General features: G+C 47.7%; 1 protein-coding gene across 1 annotated transcript in view; it reads right to left on the bottom strand.

Moving 5' to 3' along the window:
- LOC123766585 (phosphoribosylformylglycinamidine synthase) overlaps window positions 1-23,284 on the bottom strand; it is a 452,541-nt gene that overhangs the window by 218,846 nt on the left and 210,411 nt on the right. The window contains exon 14 of the mRNA XM_069302853.1: window positions 23,143-23,262. Coding sequence (XP_069158954.1) covers window positions 23,143-23,262 — 120 coding nt within the window. The remainder of the gene's footprint in view (window positions 1-23,142; window positions 23,263-23,284) is intronic.

Genomic DNA, 23,284 nt, shown 5'->3' with positions numbered 1-23,284 from the left:
TTTCTAAGGTGGCCATAATGTCCTCTCCTAAAGTCAGGTTTTTCAACTGCTTCAACCTCCTTATTTTCTTCCAGCTTATAACACATTGCATACTTTATTCCCAAAAATACATGGTCACTTTTACCCAAGGGAGGAAGGTACTGAATGTCAAATATCTCTTCCTCCTTCCTGGTAAATATCAAATCTAGCATGGAGGGAACAGCCCCTTCCCTCACCCTCGTAGCTTGTTTAACATGTTGATACAAGAATGTTTACAGGATGAGGTCTACAAATCTACAGGTCCAAAAATCTTCTGTTTTAGCTTCATATGCTTCCCAGTCTGTGGATTTCAAGTTGAAGTCACCGTCTATCAACAGTCGTGATCTATCGTTATCCGCTCTCACTATAATCTCTCATTATTGTCATAAGACCTTCGTGTTTACTATCTAGCTCCTCCTTTGACCATGTGCTGCTTTGCGGTGGACTATATGAATTTATGATCATTAGTTTATCATCCTCATGGCAGATCTCTAGTGCTATTATGTCAACTTCTTGTGGATTGGCAGTCATTATTTCTTTCACCTTTAGGTGTTCTTTCATCAGCACAGCAACGCCACCGCCTTTCCTAATTTTTCTGTCCCGTCTCCAAATTGAGTAGCCCCTTGGGAATATGACCTCATTTAAAATTACATCTTCAATTTTTGTCTCTGTGAGTGCAACAATGTCGGGTGTCTGCAGCTGTATTACATCACTTAACTCCAGTATCTTCGATCTCACTCCATCTATGTTGGTGTATGCAATCTTCAGGAACTTGTTCCCCCTCTCCTTATTCTTCACTCCCCCTCTCTCTATTGATTTTGTTGGTTTGCCTTTATGTACCACTTTACTGGTTTGCCTACCCCTATCACTTTGTAGAAAAAAGTAAGTAAGTAATTATCAAAAGAAGGCACCAAACCGGGAAGGCTATGTAGCACCATCAAATACGCAAAATAATCAGAAGGCGCTAAATATCACCAAGGATGCCAATACGAGAACAAAAACGCATAAGGCGAACGATATCAAAAGTATCCGAGTCACCAAGAATTCTATCGAGGGACAGGTGACCGCGAGGGGCGGTCGGAATGCAAGACACACGCTCGTCCTGGAAGTCAGGACATTCAAGAAGGACATGCACGACCGTAAGAGGGACAATGCAACTAGGACAATAAGGAGCAGGGCGGCGCTCCATCAAGTGACCATGGGTTAAGCGAGTATGGCCAATACGCAACCTCGCTAGAGCTGTTTCCCACCGCCGGTTACGGTGGAAGGAGGACGGCCACGAGGAAACACAACATTTAAGAGTACGTAGCTTGTTACCAGTAACAGACAACCAAGAAGCCTGCCAACGGGTAAGGACTGAGGAATGGATAACCGGGTAAAAGTCGGAATACGGAATGCCCTTACAAGAGATGGGACAAGAGCGGACAGCTTCCTTGGCGGCAGCATCCGCACGCTCATTTAAAGACACACCAATATGGCTGGGAACCCAACAAAACTCAACCGACTTAAATTTACTGTGAACGAGAAACGGCCAATGCTGGATCTCGACAACCACTGGATGAACCGGATTAAAGGACCCGAGAGCCATGAGGGCACTACGAGAGTCAACAACAACTACAAAGGAAGACTGACAACGAGAAAGCAGGAGACGAAGAGCATAGAGAATAGCATAAAGTTCCGCTGTAAAGATGCTAGTCTCAGGAGGCAAGCGACACATATAAGTGCGATCAGGAAAAACAACAGAGTAGCCAACACCGTCCGCTGACTTAGACCCATCGGTGAAGACAGAAACGGAGCGGGAGTGAGAAGAAAAGTGCTCGAGGAAAAGGCGTTTTAGAACCGTAGGAGGGGTAAAAGCTTTAGTGATACGGGTCAAGGATGTACAAAACCGCAGAAGAGGGACCCTCCACGGGGGCAAAGAAGGAACAACACGAGGAGAATCATCAGAAATACGAACGGAAAGAGAATCCTGCAGGCGAGATAACCGGACAGAAAGAGGGAGGTGGTGAAGAGGAACAGGAATCGCAGGAGGGGTAAAAGTTAAAGCACGACAGAGGCGAGAGGAAGGATGTTGCAAGGACCACACAAGATAGCGAAGACAGTAGCAATCACGGCGGTCCTGGAGAGACAGGAAGCCAGTGTCAACATACAAGCTAAGGACGGGAGTCGAACGAAAGGCACCAGAACTGAGGCGCAACCCAGTATGGTGCAAAGCATCAAGACAGCGAAGAGTAGAAGGAGAAGCAGACGAGTAAGCAGGGCAACCATAATCGAGCTTAGACAGGAGAGAGAGGAATGTAAAGCAAGGAGAGTGCGCCTATCTGCCCCCCAAGAAGTATGGGACAAGACCCGAAGGAGGGTAAGGGCCTTAGAGCACTCAACACGGAGGTAAGAGATATGGGGAGACCAAGACAAACGAGTGTCAAGGAATAACCCCCAAAAGCTTCGCGGAATCTTTGTATTGAAGGGGATGACCATAAAGTGACAAAGAGGGACGAAGAACAACCCGTTTCCGCGTAAATGTCATGGCACAAGTCTTAGAAGTAGAGAACTTGAAGCCATGATCAGTGGCCCAAGACGACATGGCATCAATTGCAAGTTGAAGCCGGCGTTGAAGGACAGGCGAATCATCACCCTGACAACAAAGGGTAAGATCATCGACATAGAGAGCGGAGAAGACACCAGAAGGAAGAGAGGAAAGAAGACCATTGAGGGCAACCAGAAAAAGAGTAGTGCTCAGAACACTACCCTGGGGCACACCTTCGTATTGCTAAAAAGAGGCAGAGAGAGCGGTACCAAGGCGCACCCGAAAGGAACGACGAGAGAGGAAGCTGCGGAGAAAGAGAGGGAGATGACCACGAAGGCCAAAAGAATGAAGTTGAGATAGGATATGATAACGCCAAGTGGTGTCGTAAGCCTTTTCCAGGTCAAAAAGGACGGCAACAACGGAGGTCTTCGCAGCAAAAGCAGTACGAATATAGACCTCCAAGTTCACCAGGACATCTGTCGTGCTGCGGCACTTGCGGAAACCAAAATGAGAAGGGGAGAGGAGGCGATGGTGTTCCAGGAACCACATCAGACGAACGTTAACCATACGTTCAAAGAGTTTGCAGACACAACTTGTGAGAGCAATAGGGCGAAAGTCCTTAGGGGAAGTACCCAGAGACCCTGGTTTGCGAACAGGGAGGACAACGGCATCGAGCCAGTCCTCAGGGACTGACGACGACTCCCAGATCCGATTATACAGACTCAGTAAATACTGAGACGTGCTCGGAGGGAGATGGCGAAGCATCTCATAATGAATACCATCGGAGCCCGCCGCCGTAGAACCGCAGAGGGCCAGGGCAGAACGAAGTTCAGAGAGAAAGAGAAGGGATCATTATAGGGAAGCTGAAGATGAGTGCAGAAATCTAAAGGACGAGACTCAAGGACAGGTTTACGAAGAAGGAAAGATTGGGGAAGATGAAGACCAGAGCTAACAGAAGAAAAGTGGGAACCCAGTTCGGAAGCGACCTGCAACGGGTCCGCCACAAGAGTATCATGGAGGTGAAGGACCGGTGAAACATCGGGAACGAACTTACCCGCTATCTTGCGGATACGCTTCCAGATCTGGGCCAGAGGGGTTTCGGACGTAATTGTTGAGACATAAGATGCCCAACATTCACGTTTAGCCGTACGGATGGCCCTACGGGCCACCGCACTCGCTTTCCGAAAGAAAAGAAAAGAATCGGTCGTCTGCCTACGGCGGTGCCTCTTCCAGGCTGCACGCTTACAGCGGACAGCCCGAGCACAGTCCGCATTCCACTAGGGAACGCACTTCCGTGGACCCCGAGAGGAAGAGCGAGGAATAGAGCGGAGGGCAGCGGTGAAGACAGTGTCATGAAAAAGGAGGAGAGCGCGAGAGAGAGGCAGAAGGGAGAGGTCAGAGAGAGCAGCACTGAGGGTAAATAGGGTCCAGTCTGCCTTAGCAAACTGCCACCTAGGGAAAGAGAGGGAAGGGCGAAAAGAGAAAAAGGAAACAAGGATGGGGAAATGATCACTTCCATGGAGGTCATCAAGAACCTGCCACGTGAAATCTAAGTAAAGAGAAGAAGAGCAGAGAGAAAGATCAAGACAAGAAAGGGTGCGAGTCCGAGAGTCCAAATGAGTGGGCTCACCAGAATTCAGGAGAGACAGGGAAGAAGAGAGGAGAAACGGCTCAAGGAGGCGACCCCGGGTATTCGTCAGAACGTCACCCCAAAGAGAATGACGACAATTGAAGTCACCCAGCAGGAGCACAGGCTCCGGCAAGGAGTCTAAGAGGTGTTTCAAATCAGGAAGAGAGAGCGGGACACTCGGGGGGGAGATAAATGGAACAAACTGTGTACCATTTCCCCACAAAGATACAAGCAGCAGAACAATGGAGAGGCGAAGGAAAAAGCAAAGGAACAAAGGGAACATCAGCACGAATCAAGAGAGCAGAAGAATTAGAAGCCCCAGCAATGGCTGGGGGGGGGGGGGAGAGAAAGGAATAGCCACGAAAACGACCAGGACGAGCACCAAGCATTGGCTCCTGGAGACAGACACAAAGGGGCGAAAACCGCGAAATCAGATGTTGGAGTTCGAGGAAATTGGCGTAATAACCTCGAACGTTCCATTGAAGAATGGACAACGACGAGAAGAGAAAGGACAAAAACAGAGAACAAGGAAGAAACAAAGGCGAAAGAGCAACAGAGCACGTTAAAGAATATCAGGGTCGGGATCAGGGTCAGCAAAGTCAGGGTTAGGGGGGCATGGGTAAACTGAGCAAAGACGGAGGGAAGGAAAGGGGAGAACAGATCAGAGGTGGGCGGGTGGGGTCCGGAGGAGGAGGAGGAGGAGGAGGAGGAGGAGGAGGAGGAAGAGGAGGAGACAACGGAGAGGAGCAGTCAAGGACAGCAGCAGGAAGAGGGGAAGTAGAAAGAGGGGAGCGCACCTCAGCAAGAGCAGCAACCGAAAGGGAAGCAGGGGCCAAAGAAACCTCCATAGCAGGAACAGGGGGCGCAATCACTGAAACGGGAGGGGAAGGAGCAACAGAGCCAGAAGTAGGAGCTGAGGAAGAAAGCGAAGCCTTCTTACCCGCCGGGGAAGAGGAAGGAGAGGTGCCAGGCTTTCGCTTCTGACTTAGAGACCGGTGTCCCAGCAACTACGTACCGGGCAACGGATTCCAGTGTCTCAACAGGAGAAGCCGAACGAGAGCACACACGACGGCCGTTAGGAGAGCGATGGACATCCGCCTGCACCGACAGGCGGTGGGGAGAGCCGATAGATGGAGGAAGAGGATGGGAAGGAGGATCGGAGGGGGACGAGGAAGAAGACAGGAGACACGACAGACCGGGTAGAAGGAAGGGAAACCCCAGACAGAGGACCAGGAGGAGGATCCGTCGGGAGAGAACCCAAAGGGACAAAGGAGGGGGCAGTGGGCGCATCAGGGTCCAAGGCCCGGAAACGGTTGTGAGTCTGAGGAAGGCGGGAAGGACGAGGAGAGGAAGAGCGCAACACGCGAGCATAAGAGATATTAGCAAAAGGCGGGAGCCGGCGAACCTGGCGTCTCACCTCAGGAAAAGATAAACGCTCCCGGTGCTTCAAGTTGAGGACGGATGCCTCAAGCTTGTAATGGACACACGCACGGGAGAAGGTAGGATGGGCCTCACCGCAGTTGAGGCAACGAGCCTGGGGAGAAGTGCACTCCGACTTAGAGTGACCTTCACTCCCACACAAAGGACAGAGAGAGACAGTCCCAGAGCAGCGGAGGGCACCATGCCCAAACCTCCAGCACTTGTTACAAAGTCGAGGAGAAGGAATATACTCCTGGACAGAGCACCTAGCACCAGCAAGAATGACAGAGGATGGAAGGGTCCTACCATCAAAGGTGATCTTCACAACGCGAAGGGGTTGACGGCGACGACCACGAGGGGGACGAGTAAACGAGTCAACCTGGAGGACAGAATGGCCTTGGGCATCAAGGATATGCCGAATATCATCGTGGCAATCCTGCAGATTCCGAACACCGGTTGCAACATGGGGTGGGAGGAGAATAGTGCCAACACTGGCATTCATCTGAACGTTCTTGGAGACCCGAACAGGGATCTCGCCAAGGCAAGATAAGGCAGCCAAGCGGGAAGCCGCATCCTGAGAAGGAGCAGCAACGACACGTGTACCGAGACGAGTGGGGTTGAAAGTAACAGACGCATCCACGGAATCTACAAGATGCCGATGGAGGGAGAAATCGTCAGGAGGCGCAGAATCAAGAGGGAGGAGATCAAAGTATTTGGCCCATGAAGCAAGACCAAACAAGGCCTGATACGCATCGGCACGGGAAGGAATCGAGCAATTGCGGTTGGGGCGCGAACGGCGTTGAGAACCCCTAGAGAGAGAGGGGTCAAAAGGCTCAGTAGTCACAACGAAAGACTTAGCCACACCAGGGGACAAAGTGGTCACCACCGGGGGCTGGAGGCTCGACCCAACCACAGAGGAGGGAGGGGAACTGGGGGAAGAAGTCAGGACGATCAAAGGAGGAGCAAGGTCGGGGCCCAACGCAGCGGGAGCTACAGAGCCTGGTCTTCCAATACAGGCCGACTCGGGGGCTTGGTCGCCCACCCCACGAGCCTGAGAGGGTACAACGGAAACATTCAACGACATAGAGACGAAAAGTGACAAATTCATCCACGAATGTGCCCCCATACAAACCATGGAGCCACAATTAGAGGCAGGACACCCAACAGGAAGCTATCGCCGATCATGCCGGGGCCCCCTAGGGGTGCGTCGTGAGTATACGCCCCACAAACGCCACCTTAAGAACCGTCAGTCCGTCGAGATCGGGTTCAGCGACGAAAGGGGGATTGACAATAAAAGGTTCCCCTCGCTCGAGACGTTGGGTACTACAGTTTTACGGGTGCAAGAGTATGCCTCCTCAAGCACCCGGGCGTCAAAATAGAAGAAGTCCAAAGAAATAATCCAAAACAAGCAAAAGGTTGGCAGGAAACGACAAGCAGATAGGAGAATAGGGGGGAGAAAAATGAAACATAAGGAAAAGGAAAAGCGATCCGGCACAATTGGAGAAGACAGCAGCAGGAGTGCAAGGCCAGAAAAGGACAGAGGACCGCCCAACGGAGCATCACACTCCGGCAGCCGTCCACCAAGCCCCCTCACGACGCCAACGGGCCGGATGGGGAGGGGGTTGTAGAAAAAAGAATTTATTTCTTTTCATTCCTGCTCTCATTTAAATGTTTTGCCTCGGCGAGGTTCAGTTTCAGCTTCTCTCTATCTTCTTTTGAAAGATTTCGTCTTAACGACCACACTTTCCCATCCTCATCACTTTGCAATTTTCTAGCATTCCTTAGTACTTCTTCCATCTGTTTTGCACCGTTTAGGGTGATCCTCAAAGGTCGATCTTTCCCTTTTACGTACCTGCCTATTCTTCTGTAGTCGCACACATTCTTTATTGTTGAAAGACCTTCCACGAAGCCAACAATTTTATCTACTACTTTAGCTTCTTCTACAGCCCTTTCTGACCTAGATGTTATCGCCTTTTCTTTGTAGCCAAAAATGATCAGGGACTTACTCCAATCAACTGTGTTTTGCACCAACTTCGGGTTAGATGCCAATTCTTTTCTCACTTCCAGCCTAATGTTTGTTTTATCTTGGTAGCTGCAGTGTTTGACTTCCTTTACTGCTGCTTCTATTTTTTCCTTCTCCTTGGCCACTTGTGCATAAGTGAGTTGCATATCTTTCTTGCACTGTTCTATTCCCTGTGTAACTTCCTCCATCTGTGCTGACAAAAGCTGTTTCTCCTGTTCAATTTCCTTGCCTAACTTATTGTAGTCATTTATGTTTAAATTTACTTTAACTTCTTCCAAAGCTATTTTTAAGAGTTTATTTTCTTCTTCCATGGCTTTGCAATTTGTTTCCAATTGATTCTTATCCTTGCGCAAGTCTTTCACTAAACCCTCAAGACATAAAACTTTGCTATTCAAATGGTCATTACTTTCTTTCAATTTACTAATTATTTCTACATGAGAGTTCACTATAGTATCTAAATTTACCAACTTGTTATGTAGACTGCTAATATCAATGCTTTCTTCATTGAATCCCTCAAAATCAAGCTCTGTTTTGTTTTTCCCCTTGCCAGTGGCCATCTTGAATGTTCTTCTCTGCACTGTAAACACTAGGGCAACTTTTTCTCATCCGATTTTTCACTTCCCTTAGCACTTTCCTGTTATCTCACCTATTTTTCAAGAGCACTATACCTTTATGTTCTCTGGGACACCACTCACTATCATCAACCTGTACTACAATACTTAGGATTGTTGAAATATGCTGGAGCTCCTCTGCTGTAAGTGTTGACCCTAGGGGTGTCACCTTTTTCACCACCTCTGTCTGTGTGTGTGTGTGTGTGTGGGGGGGGTGTGTGTGTGTGGGGGGGGTGTGTGTGTGTGGGGGGGGTGTGTGTGTGTGGGGGGGGTGTGTGTGTGTGTGTGGGGGGGGGTGTGTGTGTGTGGGGGGTGGGGGTTGTGGTGGGTGGGTGGGTGTGTGTGTGTGTGTGTGTGTGTGTGTGTGTGTGTGTGTGTGTGTGTGTGTGTGTGTGTGTGTGTGTGTGTGTGTGTGTGTGTGTGTGTGTGTGTGTGTGTGTGTGTGTGTGTGTGTGTGTGTGTGTGTGTGTGTGTGTGTGTGTGTGTGTGTGTGTGTGTGTGTGTGTGTGTGTGTGTGTGTGTGTGTGTGTGTGTGTGTGTGTGTGTGTGTGTGTGTGTGTGTGTGTGTGTGTGTGTGTGTGTGTGTGTGTGTGTGTGTGTGTGTGTGTGTGTGTGTGTGTGTGTGTGTGTGTGTGTGTGTGTGTGTGTGTGTGTGTGTGTGTGTGTGTGTGTGTGTGTGTGTGTGTGTGTGTGTGTGTGTGTGTGTGTGTGTGTGTGTGTGTGTGTGTGTGTGTGTGTGTGTGTGTGTGTGTGTGTGTGTGTGTGTGTGTGTGTGTGTGTGTGTGTGTGTGTGTGTGTGTGTGTGTGTGTGTGTGTGTGTGTGTGTGTGTGTGTGTGTGTGTGTGTGTGTGTGTGTGTGTGTGTGTAATTACCTAAGTGTAGTTACAGGATGAGAGCTACGCTCGTGGTGTCCCGTCTTCCCAGCACTCTTTGTCATATAACGCTTTGAAACTACTGACGGTCTTGGCCTCCACCACCTTCTCACTTAACTTGTTCCAACCGTCTACCACTCTATTTGCGAAGGTGAATTTTCTTATATTTCTTCGGCATCTGTGTTTAGCTAGTTTAAATCTATGGCCTCTTGTTCTTGAAGTTCCAGGTCTCAGGAAGTCTTCCCTGTCGATTTTATCAATTCCTGTTACTATTTTGTACGTAGTGATCATATCACCTCTTTTTCTCTGTCTTCTAGTTTTGGCATATTTAATGCTTCTAACCTCTCCTCGTAGCTCTTGCCCTTCAGTTCTGGGAGCCACTTAGTAGCATGTCTTTGCACCTTTTCCAGTTTGTTGATGTGCTTCTTAAGATATGGGCACCACACAACAGCTGCATATTCTAGCTTTGGCCTAACAAAAGTCATGAACAATTTCTTTAGTATATCGCCATCCATGTATTTAAATGCAATTCTGAAGTTAGAAAGCATTGCATAGGCTCCTTGCACAATATTCTTAATGTGGTCCTCAGGTGATAGTTTTCTATCTAGAACCACTCCTAGATCTCTTTCTTTATCAGAATTCTTTAAAGATTTCTCACATAATATATAGGTTGTGTGGGGTCTATGTTCTCCTATTCCACATTCCATAACATGACATTTATTAACATTAAATTCCATTTGCCAAGTGGTGCTCCATATACTTATTTTGTCCAGGTCTTCTTGAAGGGCATGACAATCATCTAAATTTCTTATCCTTCCTATTATCTTAGCATCATCAGCAAACATGTTCATATAATTCTGTATACCAACTGGTAGATCATTTATGTACACAATAAACATCACTGGTGCAAGAACTGAACCCTGTGGTACTCCACTTGTGACATTTCTCCATTCCGATACATTGCCTCTGATTACTGCCCTCATTTTTCTATCAGTCAGAAAATTTTTCATCCATGATAGAAGCTTACCTGTCACCCCTCCAATATTTTCCAGTTTCCAGAACAACCTCTTATGTGGAACTCTGTCGAAAGCCTTTTTTAGGTCCAGATAGATGCAGTCAACCCAGCCATCTCTTTCCTGTAATATCTCTGTGGCCCGATCATAGAAACTGAGTAAATTCGATACACAGGATCTTCCTGATCGAAAACCATACTGTCTGTCTGATATTATATCATTTCTCTCCAGGTGTTCTACCCATTTAGTTTTGATTAGCTTTTCCAATACTTTCACTATTACACTTGTCAATGATACAGGTCTATAATTGAGGGGGTCTTCCCTGCTGCCACTTTTGTAGATTGGAACTATGTTAGCCTGTTTCCACACGTCTGCTACGATTCCTGTACACAGGAATGCCTGAAAGATCAGGTGAAGTGGAATGCTGAGCTCAGATGCACACTCTCAGAACCCATGGTGAAACGCCATCTGGGCCAGCTGCTTTGTTTCTCCCGAGCTCCTTTAGCATATTTTCCACTTCATCTCTAGACACCTCTATCCGCTCTATGTTGTTCTCTGGAATTCTTATTGTGTCTGGTTCTCTGAAGATTTCATTTTGTACAAACACACTTTGGAACTTTTCATTTAATGTTTCACACATTTCCCTTTCATTTTCCGTGAATCTGTTTCCCATTTTCAACCTCTGGATATTATCCTTTACCTGCAATTTGTTGTTTATGAATTTGTAGAATAGGCCCGGTTCTGTTTTACATTTATCTGCTATCCCTTTTTCAAAATTTCTTTCTGCCTCTCTCCTTACTGCTGTATAATTGTTTCTCGCATCTTTGTATCGCTGGTATGTTTGGGGGTTTGGCCTCTTCCTATACTGATTCCATTTTTGTGTCTTTTGGTCTCTTGCCCTCTCACAATTTCTGTCGAACCAATCCTGTTTTCTGGTCCTGCATCTCTGTTTTGGTATGAATGTTTGTGTGCCTTCCTCGTATAGTTTTAAAAATTTGGCATACATTTCATTTACTTCCCTGCCTAGCAACAATTCTGTCCAATTACACTCATTAAAAAAATTTCGAAGTTCCCCATAGTTGCCTCTCTTTAAATCGAGTTTATCAACTGTTTCAATGTCCCCATTTTCTTCTAGATGATATCTTAAAGCATATTTAATGTCTAACAGGATGTGATCACTCTTTCCCAAGGGAGGAAGGTACTGGATGTCAAAAATCTCTTCTTCTTTCCTGGTGAATACTAGATCCAGTACTGACGGTATATCTCCTTCCCTCATTCTTGTGGCTTGCTTTATGTGTTGATACAAGAATGTCTCCAGAATGAGGTTCACAAATCTGCATGTCCAAAAGTCCTCCGTTCTTGCTTCATAGGCCTCCCAGTCTATTGCTCTAAAGTTGAAGTCCCCCAGTATCAACAGTCGTGATTTATCTTTATCTGCTTGTACAATAATATCTCATGACCATTATGAGGCCCTCTCGTTTGTCATCCAGTTCTTCCTTTGTCCACGTGTTGCTTGCTGGTGGGCTGTAGGTATTTACAATTATCAGGTTATCATCCTGATTCCAGACCTGCAATGCCATTATGTCAATATCTCGAGGGTTTTCAAATATTAACTCTTTTACCTTCAGGTGTTTTTTCACCAGTACAGCCACTCCTCCTCCCTTCCTAGTTTTCCTGTCACGTCTCCAAACTGAGTAGCCTCTTGGGAATATGACTTCATTTATTATATTTCCTTCAAGTTTCGTTTCTGATAATGCAACAATATCTGGGACCCTAAGCTGGATTATATCTTGCAACTCCAAAGTTTTTGACCTCACTCCATCTATGTTGGTATATACAATTTTCAGGAACATGTTCCCTTTTCCTTTGCTCTTTACTCCCCCTTCCACTACTGATCTTGTTGCTTTGTTTTTATGTACCATTTCACAAGCTTTCCAGTCCCTGTCACTTTGTAAAAAAAAGAATTTCTGTCTTCTTCATTTCTATCCCCATTTAGCCGTTTTGCCTCAATTAAGTTCATTTTCAGCTTTTCTCTGTCTTCCTTGGAGAGGTCTTGTCTTATTGACCAAGATTTGCCAACCTCATCACTCTGCAGTTTCCTGGCATTTCTTAGCACTTCCATCATGTTTTTCACTCCATTAAAGGTCACCCTTAAGGGGCGGTTCTTTTCTTTCTCATATTTTCCTATTCTTCTAAAATCACTGACATTTTCCTTTGAGCCTTCTCCTAAACCTACTATTTTCTCTATGATTTTCATCTCTTCTGCCGCTCGGTCCACCCTAGATGAAATTTCCTTCTCTAAACATCCAAAAATGATTATGGACTTAGTTCTATCTGCAGTGTTTTGTACCAGTTTACTGTTGGTAACCAGTTCTTTCCTAATTGCTTGCCTAATTTCTGCTTCTTGTTGGTCATTTCTGGTTTTGACTTCCGAACACACTTCTTTGATAGTCTCTTTCTCTTTTACAACTTGAGCATATGTCGCTTTTATTTCTTCTTTATACTTTTCTAGTTCTTTATTCACCTCCTCTATGTGAGTTGTCAGTGAAGTTTCCAGTTGGAGATCCTTACCTAACTATGTTAGCCCTTAGGCTTGCTTGGAGTTGTTCACCATATGAGTCTATTTTCTTGTTTATTTCTTCAAAGTCACCACACTTCACTTTCCATGCCTCATTTTCTTTCACTAGTTCCTTGATTTGCTCCTCCTGATTTGTTACCTTGTCTGTTAATGCAGTAATAATCTTACCTTGTTGCAGCATACTCCCTTTTAGAGTGCAAAGCTCACTCCAAAGAGCTCCATTGTCCTCTTCTAATTTAAGCACTTTTTCTTCATACTTCATTTGCATGTCCTCAATTATCTCTAACCTGCCAAGAACACCTCCTTTCCTTATATCTTGTGTTGAGAATCCTTTGAAACCATCATCTGATGGTGTGTCTACCTTCTCAGTGGGGGTGGTGGCGGCGGCCATCTTTGATTTTGTTCTAGACCAAAACAAACTTTTCCACTCGACTATTTTCACTCAGTTTTACTTGTTTATTGTATTTTATTTGCTTTTACTCTTCCCTGAACCTTTATGTAACCTGGGACACCACTGTAGCCCTCAACCTGTTCCCAATACTTAGGTAATTCGATATTTCCAGGAGCTTGCTGCAGTGTGACTTCTGCCTCCTCCAGCTTCACGCTTTCACGTGTGTGTGTGTGTGTGTGTTTCGGGCTGTGGGAGGGGTGTGTGTGTGTCGGGCTGTGGGAGGGGTGTGTGTGTGTCGGGCTGTAGGAGGGGTGTGTGTGTGTCGGGCTGTGGGAGGGGTGTGTGTGTGTCGGGCTGTGGGAGGGGTGTGTGTGTGTCGGGCTGTGGGAGGGGTGTGTGTGTGTCGGGCTGTGGGAGGGGTGTGTGTGTGTCGGGCTGTGGGAGGGGTGTGTGTGTGTCGGGCTGTGGGTGGTGTATTATTATTATTATTATTATTATTATAATAATAATAATAATAATAATAATAATAATAATAATAATAATAATAATAATAATAATACTTATATATATATATATATATATATACACACACACACACACACACACACACACACACACACACACACACACACAAAGAATATTGTGCAAGGAGCCTATGCGATGCTTTCTAACTTCAGAATTGCATTTAAATACATGGATGGCGATATACTAAAGAAATTGTTCATGACTTTTGTTAGGCCAAAGCTAGAATATGCAGCAGTTGTATGGTGCCCATATCTTAAGAAGCACATCAACAAACTGGAAAAGGTGCAAAGACATGCTACGAAGTGGCTCCCAGAACTGAAGGGCAAGAGCTACGAGGAGAGGTTGGAAGCATTGAACATGCCAAAACTAGAAGACAGAAGAAAAAGAGGTGATATGATCACTACATACAAAATAGTAACAGGGATTGATAAAATCGACAGGGAGGATTTCCTGAGACCTGGCACTTCAAGAACAAGAGGTCATAGATTTAAACTAGCTAAACACAGATGCCGAAGAAATATAAGAAAATTCACCTTCGCAAATAGAGTGGTAGACGGTTGGAACAAGTTAAGTGAGAAAGTGGTGGAGGCCAAGACCGTCAGTAGTTTCAAAGTGTTATATGACAAAGAGTGCTGGGAAGACGGGACACCACGAGCGTAGCTCATCCTGTAACTACACTTAGGTAATTACATACACACACACACACTATTAACATTAATGTTAATAAATGCCATGTTATGGAATGTGGAATAGGAGAACATCTTTAAAGAATAGGAGAGAAATCTTTAAAGAATTCTGATAAAGAAAGAGATCTAGGGGTGGTTCTAGATAGAAAACTATCACCTGAGGACCACATAAAGAATATTGTGCGAGGAGCCTATGCCACGCTTTCTAACTTCAGAATTGCTTTTAAATACATGGATGGCGATATACTAAAGAAATTGTTCACGACTTTTGTTAGGCCAAAGCTAGAATATGCAGCAGTTGTATGGTGCCCATATCATAAGAAGCACATCAACAAACTGGAAAAGGTCCAAAGACATGCTACTAAGTGGCTCCCAGAACTGAAGGGCAAGAGCTACGAGGAGAGGTTAGAGGCATTAAATATGCCAAAACTAGAAGACAGAAGAAAAAGAGGTGATATGATCACTACATACAAAATAGTAACAGGAATTGATAAAATCGATAGGGAAGATTTCTTGAGACCTGGAACGTTAAGAACAAGAGGTCATAGATATAAACTAGCTAAACACAGATGCCGAAGAAATATAAGAAAATTCACTTTCGCAAACAGAGTGGTAGACGGTTGGATCAAGTTAGGGGAGAAGGTGGGAGGCCAAGACCGTCAGTAGTTTCAAAGTGTTATATGACAAAGAGTGCTGGGAAGACAGGACACCACGAGCGTAGCTCTCATCCTGTAACTACACTTAGGTAATTACACACACACACACACACACACACACACACACACACACACACACACACACACACACACACACACACACATATATATACAGTGGAACCTCTATTAATGAGTTTAATCCGTTCTGGCACCGAGCTCGTTACCTGGAAAATTCGTCTTAAGAAACAAATTTCCCAATTTAAAATAAAGGAAATAAATTTAATCCGTTGCACTCCCAAAGACATCCATACTTGTATGACTTTTTTTTATGTAAATATAATACTGCACAAGTAAATATAAATGTTTTGTTGTAGTGTTTTAATATTTACTTTACCTTATGAAGAGTAGTTGCTGGCTTGAGGGAGACGATGGGGAGGTGGGAAGGAGAGGGGTTATGGTGTGGAAGGAGAATCCACCTCTGAGTCAGGCGGACTCTCTCTCATCTTGGGAATTTCACCCAAATTTCATTTCAAATGTCACACAAGGATGCGTTAGTAGTCACACAAGCGACTCCGCCAGCGCCGCACGATACAAGGCGACAGTGTTAGGCATAAGATGACGGTCCTGAAACAACCACGAGAGGAAGGACAAGACTACCCGAACAGACAAGGAACTAACACGACGAAGACGCAAAAAGAAACGGAAGGACCGCCAGGAAACTTCAAACTGCCGCCGAGAAGAAGCCCTCAGGTGGGACACCAACAAGGAGGCCACCTGACCACCATAGAGATGATGATAGACTCGAATCAAAAAACCCATATGCTAAGACTCGAGGAAAAGATTGAACCAGCCACGTGACGTACCGGCCCGATCTGCTGAAAGAGGCGGAGCTGCGGGATAACCCTCGGGGTTTGGACACCGAGCAACCAGCGCCTGAAACTAAGGCTGGGCCGGCCACTAAGGTGCCAGAAGGACAACTCTCCCCTGGTAGTCTCTAAGCGAATCAGGACCTGGAGCAACAGCCGAACTGGGGGAAAGAGGTACAGGAACCCCCACCTCGACCAGTCTAGCCGAAAGGCGTCGACCGCGACGGCCGCGCGATCGGGGAAGGGCGCCGCATAAACGGGAAGACGCCGCAACCACTCCGACGCGAAGAGGTCCACCTCGAGGCACCTGAATTTCTGGCAAAGCCAATGGAAGGACTCGTCGTCGACCGTCCACTCCGTGGAGAGGGGAACGAAGCGAGACAGGGCGTCGGTCAAGACGTTGGACACGCCCTGTACATGAACCACCAGGAGAGCCAAACCCCGAGAACTCAGCAGACGAGTCACCCGAAGCGACCAATCCCAAAGAGACTAGGACCGCATTGAACCCCCGCGGTTCAGGCAATGAACCACCGGACAGCTGTCCGATAAGAGTCGAATCGTCGATCCGTTGGCCACCCGAATCCTCCCCAGAGCAAACCACACTGCCGCGAACTCCCGCACTATGCTGTGAGCTCGACGGAAGGACGGATCCCAACGCCCCTGGCCGGCCTGGTGAGCACTGGTCACAAAACCCCAGCCGAGAGACAACGCATCCGTGTATATATCGAGCGAGGGCTCGGGTAGGCGCCAAGGCACTGAACCCCGAAAAACCCGAAGAGAAAGCCAGTGACGCAGCAACCGACGCAAGGCCCCCGGGGGTCGAACTCTGCGATTGCGAGAGAGACGGAAGGGGGAACCCTGAAGGAACCAAAACAGCCGACGAAGCCAAACCCGACCCGGCGGGTAGACCACCATCGCGAAGTTTAGGCTCCCGCACAGCCCTTCGAGCAACTGCTGGGTGACCCGAGGGCCCACCAGAAACAGACGAAGGCAGGACCGCAGCCGCAGGAGAGACTCTGGAGGGAGAGACAAGGAGGCGGTTCGAGAGTCCCAAACGAGACCCAGCCAAGTCCGAACCTGAGAGGGAACCAGATGGGACTTCCTCCAGTTCACCAAGAACCCGAATCCGGCGAGCTGGGAAAAAACCAAATCCCTGGCTAGCAAGCAAGCTGACTGGCTGGGAGCCCAAACCAGCCAGTCGTCGAGGTAGGCCAACACCCGAACACCTAGGAGATGCAAACGAGCCACCACAACCCGTGTAAGGTGCGTGAACACACGAGGTGCCAGATTCAACCCGAACGGGAGACAACGAAAGCAGTAACTCAGACGCCCCACAACAAAACCGAGCCAGTCCCTGAACCGTGGATGAATCGGGACATGCCAATAAGCGTCCCGGAGGTCCAGGTACACCATCCAAGCACCCGGCTCCATGAGTAGCCGAACCTGAGACAGCGTAGTAATCCGAAAGGAGGGGCAATGAACCCAGGGGTTCAGACGGGACAAGTCCAGAATGAACCGCAGGTCTGCGCAGTCCTGTTTTGGAACCGGAAACAGACAGGAAACCCATCTGAGGGACGACGACGTTTCGACGACGCCCAAGCATACTCACTCCAAGACGACTCGACAGAGCACAGGGGAAGAAACCTGCCCTGCCAGCCCCGACCCCCCCAAGGGGGGAGGGGCAACCCAATGCCACCGCAGGCCGCGAGACACGACCCAAAAGGCCCACAAATCGTGGGACCAGGCGCGGGCGAACAGTGCAAGCCGCCCCCCCCCCCATCGCCCCGTCAATGGGACAAACCACGAAAGGGCCGGCGACCCTTACGAGACCCAGAACCCCGCACAGAGCGAACACCGCGCCGACCAGACGAGGGAGGGTCCGCAGAAGGAGCCGAACCCGAACCTGACACCAGAGGCCTACCACGACGAGAGGAACCCCGAGCCCTGGCATGACCCTTCCGGGAAGACCCACCCCGGGACCCTCGGAAAACCAACAAGTCCGACATCAAACGACAAGCCGCCGACGCAGCCTGAATAAACTGCGCCACGGCCGACTCCTCAAACAGAAGAGGACAAAAAGGTGAAGAACGCCTAAGAGCCAGAGCCCAAGCAGATTCCATGGAGGAACCCAGCACCGTCTGCCGACACAAGAGACGGGAAGCATAAAACAGGGAAACCGCATCCCGCAAAATTGGCGTGAACAGTTTCAATAAGGCAGCCGACGAATGTGCAGCAGAGGACAAGGTGCCGGACCCCGGGACGGACCCAAACGTCCTCACATCCTCCACGAGCCAATCCGAGGACAGAGGGAAAAAGAACCGCAAGGCCAAAGCCAAAAGGCCCCGGGTGCGTAAGTCCTCAACGAGCGCCGCCAAAAGGGTGGGAACCTGCACATGGAGCTGAATAACACCCACATCGCGGGGAAGGGCAGGGGCAAACAAGCACTCATTCAGGTACTCAAGCTCGCCTCCCAGGTAAACCTAAAGCACCGTGGAAGCTTCCCGTCACTCCACCGTGCGGGAACGATAGAAGGAATGCCAGGAATCCAGAACAAACAAGGGGCAGTCCGCTAGCCAGGAAGACTCCGGAACCTCGTAACGGAGCCAGAAAGGGAACGAAGTCCCAAACCTGAACTCGGACAGATCCATTTCCGAGGCATAATCCGTGTCACGCAGGAGGTAAGCTGCAAAGGCCGCTCGCACCACACCAGGTTAGATGTGATAAGCCGAAAACCTCTGGAAGGACGGAACCGACGTACCCGGGGGAACACGGAATCGAACCCGGGGAGGGGCCGACACCAAATGCAACTCGTACGCAGAGGGGGGGAAAAGAAAACCCCACTCCTTGTAACAATAAGCCCCACAAGACAAGGACGGAGCAGCCGGAAAAGCTGGAGGAAGGGGGGCCCACTGGTCAGACCCAGAAGACCTGGTCAGGCCGGGAGACAAGACTCGAATGCCTCTGCCGCCCCCCTCCCCCGGAAGGGGCACCTCCTGAAGCTGCCCGAGTCTCGAGATCAAGTAACCCCTGCTCCGACCCCGAAACCCTCAGACGCTTCGGGGTCGGAAGCAGGGGGGGGCGGACCAGAACGAACAGAAGGGGAAGGACGAGGAGGTGCAGATTGAACCAGGATCGAAGCGACCCCCACCCCCAAGTCCGGGTCTCAAAAAGCAAAGCGGGGCAGCCCCGGGGCATCCGGGTGAGCAACCAACCGAGTGCGTTGCAACAGACGAAACCTAGACTGCAACGCATGCGCCGCCTGTACCCTTAGAGAATCATCAGAGGACTGGGTAAATTGAGTCACAAGCAAGCAGCAACACTCACAGGACTCAGGGTCGAAAGTATCACCGACCCAACAAGCAGCGTGGCAGAGGCAAAAACAATGAGGGTCACCCTGTGACAAGGGGGACCGAGCAACCCTCAAACTCGCACACAGCATGTGGGGACTCCGGGGTCACATCCATCGGACCCACGTGCCCCCTAGGGGATTCCCAGGATCCTGAGCGTTTACTTGAAGAGGACTCGCGCTCAGGTAGTCCCAGGCAGGGCGCTGCTAACCGGCGCCCAAAACTACAAGCAAACTTCTATAGCTGTACCCCAGGGACGTGTACACTCACGGGGACCTAGCAGGGGGCGCCACCAAGGAGAACAGTGGAAGGGCAAAAACAAACGGAATAAAACGACAGAACCCCCACCAGGCAAAAACCAAAAAGAAAACCTAAACCCCGCAAGAAGACAGCGAATCCCAAGGAACAGAGCTGGCCGCTATGTCAGGAATACAAGCTGTGCAGCACCTTGCGCCCCTACCAGTGCAAACTGCCTCTTACCTGCCAGTAACAAGGGAGAACAGAACACCCAAGAGCCCAACAGGCGGCCAAAAAACCGAAAGATAAAACAGACCATCAGAGGCAGACCCCGAGGAGCCTGTGGAAGGTGGCCCCAAGGGCAGTACTTACAGGGCACCTAGGGAAGGCAGCCCTAGGCACATGCAGCCCGAGTACTGAAGATAACTCCTGGCTCTCGCACCCACAAAAACAAACACCACATGCAAAGCACAGTGCTGTAGCGACACCGGAGCCAGAGCACACGACCATCGCCTATAGCATCAGCCTCAAGAACTGAGGTGTGGGTAGCCGGCGCAGGGGGTCTGGGGCTCCCCCTTCCCCCTCCCGGGGAGGGGGAAGCTGCGCAGACAGCGGCACGGCGGCGTGTGACGTCACACTAGTTTGCTTGTTTTCTGTTGGGGAGTTCTATCCACTAGTTCGGCTTTTGGTAGAAATTTTAACCAGAATAGGGGTTTGTTTTGAGCCGCTTACCTTTCTGGGTGCCTGTTCCGGTCGATGGCAGACATAGAATGCTTCCAACCACATGGGGGCTTCTATAGGCCATTGCTCCCCTTGCCTCTCTGAGGGGCCCGGTTCTGGCCGTGGTCCCCGGTAGGCCTAAGAATTCCATACACATGACTGATGCCAAAGTCTGACATTAGCATATCAGCCTGGAATAGCTCCGAGGAGCCGACGGGGCTCCCCCCAGAAATATAGGTTTCAGAATGTTTGTGACATTAGCCATTGATGTGCATAAGAAAAAGGAGAGGTCCCAAGATGCTGCCCTGTGGCACTCCAACGGTTATTCATAGAGTGGGAGAGGTTATATCATTGATGGCTACACATTGGTGTCTATCACTAAGATAGGATTGGATATAGTCCAGGGCATGGCCTCCGGTTCCATAATGATGGAGTTTATGTAAGAGGTAGTTTTGATTAACAGTATCAAAGGCCTTTCTCAGGTCTATGAAGAGTCCAATCGGAAACTCAGTTTTGTCAAGGGCTGAGTAAATTATATCAAGGAGAATAATAATTGCATCGTTGGTACTCTTTTGGGAGCGGAAGCCAAACTAACAGGAGCCGAGTATGTAGAATTTTACAAGGTAGGAGTAGAGCTGTTTGTAGATAATTTTTTCAAATATTTTTGATAGTATGGGTAGGTTTGATATTGGTCTATAATTGTTTATGTCTGCCAGATTGCCTCTTTTATGAACTGGCGTTACTCTTGCTTTTTTAAGGATATCAGGGAAGGTATGACACTCAAGGGATTTGTTGAACAGCAGAGCTATAGGTGGTGCAAAGGCATGGGAGGCGCTCTTGTATACAATGGATAGGATTTCACCGATGTTCTCGGCCTTTGTTTTTAAAGAGTGTATGGACACAACAGCTGTCTGGCTGACTAGTGAAAGGAGAAGAGAGTTTGGATAGCTACCTGAGAGATGTGTTGATATGTGTCTGGGTCTGTGGGATTTTACTGGTGAGGTTAGCACCAACCGATGAATAGAAGCTATTAAATTCATTTGCCATTTCTAAATCAGCTGACGGTGTATAGCCATCCTTAGGAAGTGATATCTGGTCGTGGGAGTGTTGTTTAGTTCCTAGGATATTAGAGATGGTTTTCCATGTGCTTTTCATGTTGCCTTTTGCTTCTTTGAATTAGTCTCATAATATGAAAGTTTAGCTTTTCTTATGATACTGGTAAGCATTGATGAGTACCTTTTAACTACTTCCTTTGTAACCAGGCCAAACCTAAGTTTCTATTCATATTCATGTTTCTTGTTGATTGATTTGACTATGCCACTTGTGAGTCATGGATTGTTTATTCTTTTGTCAGTTACTTGCTTGGTGAGGAGGGGATAATGAGTGTTGTAGAGGCTTAGAGTTTTGGAGAGAAAGAGGTTAGTTGATGAGTTTATATCCTGTGTATTATTGAATTCAGATTCCCAGTTAATATTGTGAAGTGCATTTGAGAGATTGGCTAAAGATGATTCACTGTGCAGCCTGAATGAGAGTTTCTTGCTTTCTGGTGATGTTATGTCCATGTTTGCTATAAGGAAGGTAGGATAGTGGTCAGTTGTTCTGTCATAGATTATACCAGATGTAAGGGGAGCTGTTATATTAGTCCATAAGTGATCTAAGTTAGTGGCAGATGTTTGAGTGACTCAGGTGGGCTTGGTGATTGTGGGGATTAGCATACAGGAGTTCATGCTGTTATGGAAATAATCAACTAGAGGGTTATTTTGTAGACCCAGGTCGATATTGAAATCACCTCCCAGAATGATGCGATTTTGTTGAGATTGTTATTTATGATAAGATTCCTTATGTTGTCTGAGAATGAAGCTATGTTGGTATTAGGAAATCTATAGATGGCACAGATAGTCAGGGAGGATTTAAGGGATTTACTGGAGAACTTGGCAAAGGTATATTCACAATAGTCGTCACTATCACTAATGACACTATTGCAGATGAAGGTATCTTTGTAATATAATGCTGTGCCACCTCCTTTTTTATTAGGCCTGCGGTTGTGAATGGCTTTATAACCAGCAAAGTTGTAGAGTTGGGTATAGTCTTTACTTAGCCAGGTTTCTGTTAAAATAATAAATTATCATTTATAACCTAGTGCTGTGAGTAGTGCATTTATATCATCAAAATGTTTACCAAGTGATCTAACATTTTGGTTGTAAACTGATAAGCAGGTGTTATTTAGGAGTTTGTTTTTTGCAAGATTTGCTGTGTAATACCTGCAATAATGATGGTCAATGTGCTGATTAGTATGGATAGGAGACAGAAGATTTCGATCAGGATCAATATCAGTATGCATGTAGATGCAATGGGGTCACGATACAGTAAGACAAGCAATGATTCCATTGCTATAAGACAATAGAATGATTAGACAGAGGCATGTGAGGCATAGGCATGAGGCATACGAGGCAAGAGGCATAGAGGCATATTAGAGGCAATAAGACACAATGATTCCAACCACATGGGGTTTCTATAGGCCATTGCTCCTCGTGCCTCTTCCGAGAGGGCCAGGTTCTGGCTAGTGGTGCCCGGTAGGCCCACAGAACTCCATACACATGACTGATGCCAAAGTCTAACATTAGCATATCAGCCCAGATAGCTCTGGGCAGCCGACGGGGCTCCCCCCAGAAAATAAGAGGCAATATGATTGCCTCGTATAAAATAGTAATGGGAATCAATGAAATTGACAGGGAAAGAATTCCAGAGACCTGGAACTTCAAAAACAAGAAGACAGTTTTTAAACTAACTACATAAAGCTGCTCAAGAACTAAGAAAATTCAGTTTCGAAAACAGAGGGGTAGATGGTTGAAACATGTGAAGTTGTAGAGACCAAAACCATCAGTAGTTTTAAAGCATTACATGATAGTGCAGCAGGAAGATGGAACACCATGAGCATAGCTCTAGTCCTGTAACTACAGTTGGGTAATTACACTTTGGAAATTACCTCAACCACCTTCAAATCATCATCCAAGATCACTTACCTTTTTAGGCATCTTCCCCAACACCCAATCCAGGTGCAAGTCCACAGGGAGCCGCTTCCCTTCACCCTCCTCCAGCTTCTCTAATGCACTCTCTTCCAGCTTTCCTTCCACTAAACGAACCTGCCAACACAGTTCCTAATAT

Source organism: Procambarus clarkii, chromosome 5 (genome assembly GCF_040958095.1).
Source record: "Procambarus clarkii isolate CNS0578487 chromosome 5, FALCON_Pclarkii_2.0, whole genome shotgun sequence".
NCBI classification, from domain to species: Eukaryota; Metazoa; Arthropoda; class Malacostraca; order Decapoda; family Cambaridae; genus Procambarus; species Procambarus clarkii.
Note: the sequence above shows the minus strand (reverse complement) of the source record. Positions and strands in the feature narration are given on the sequence as shown.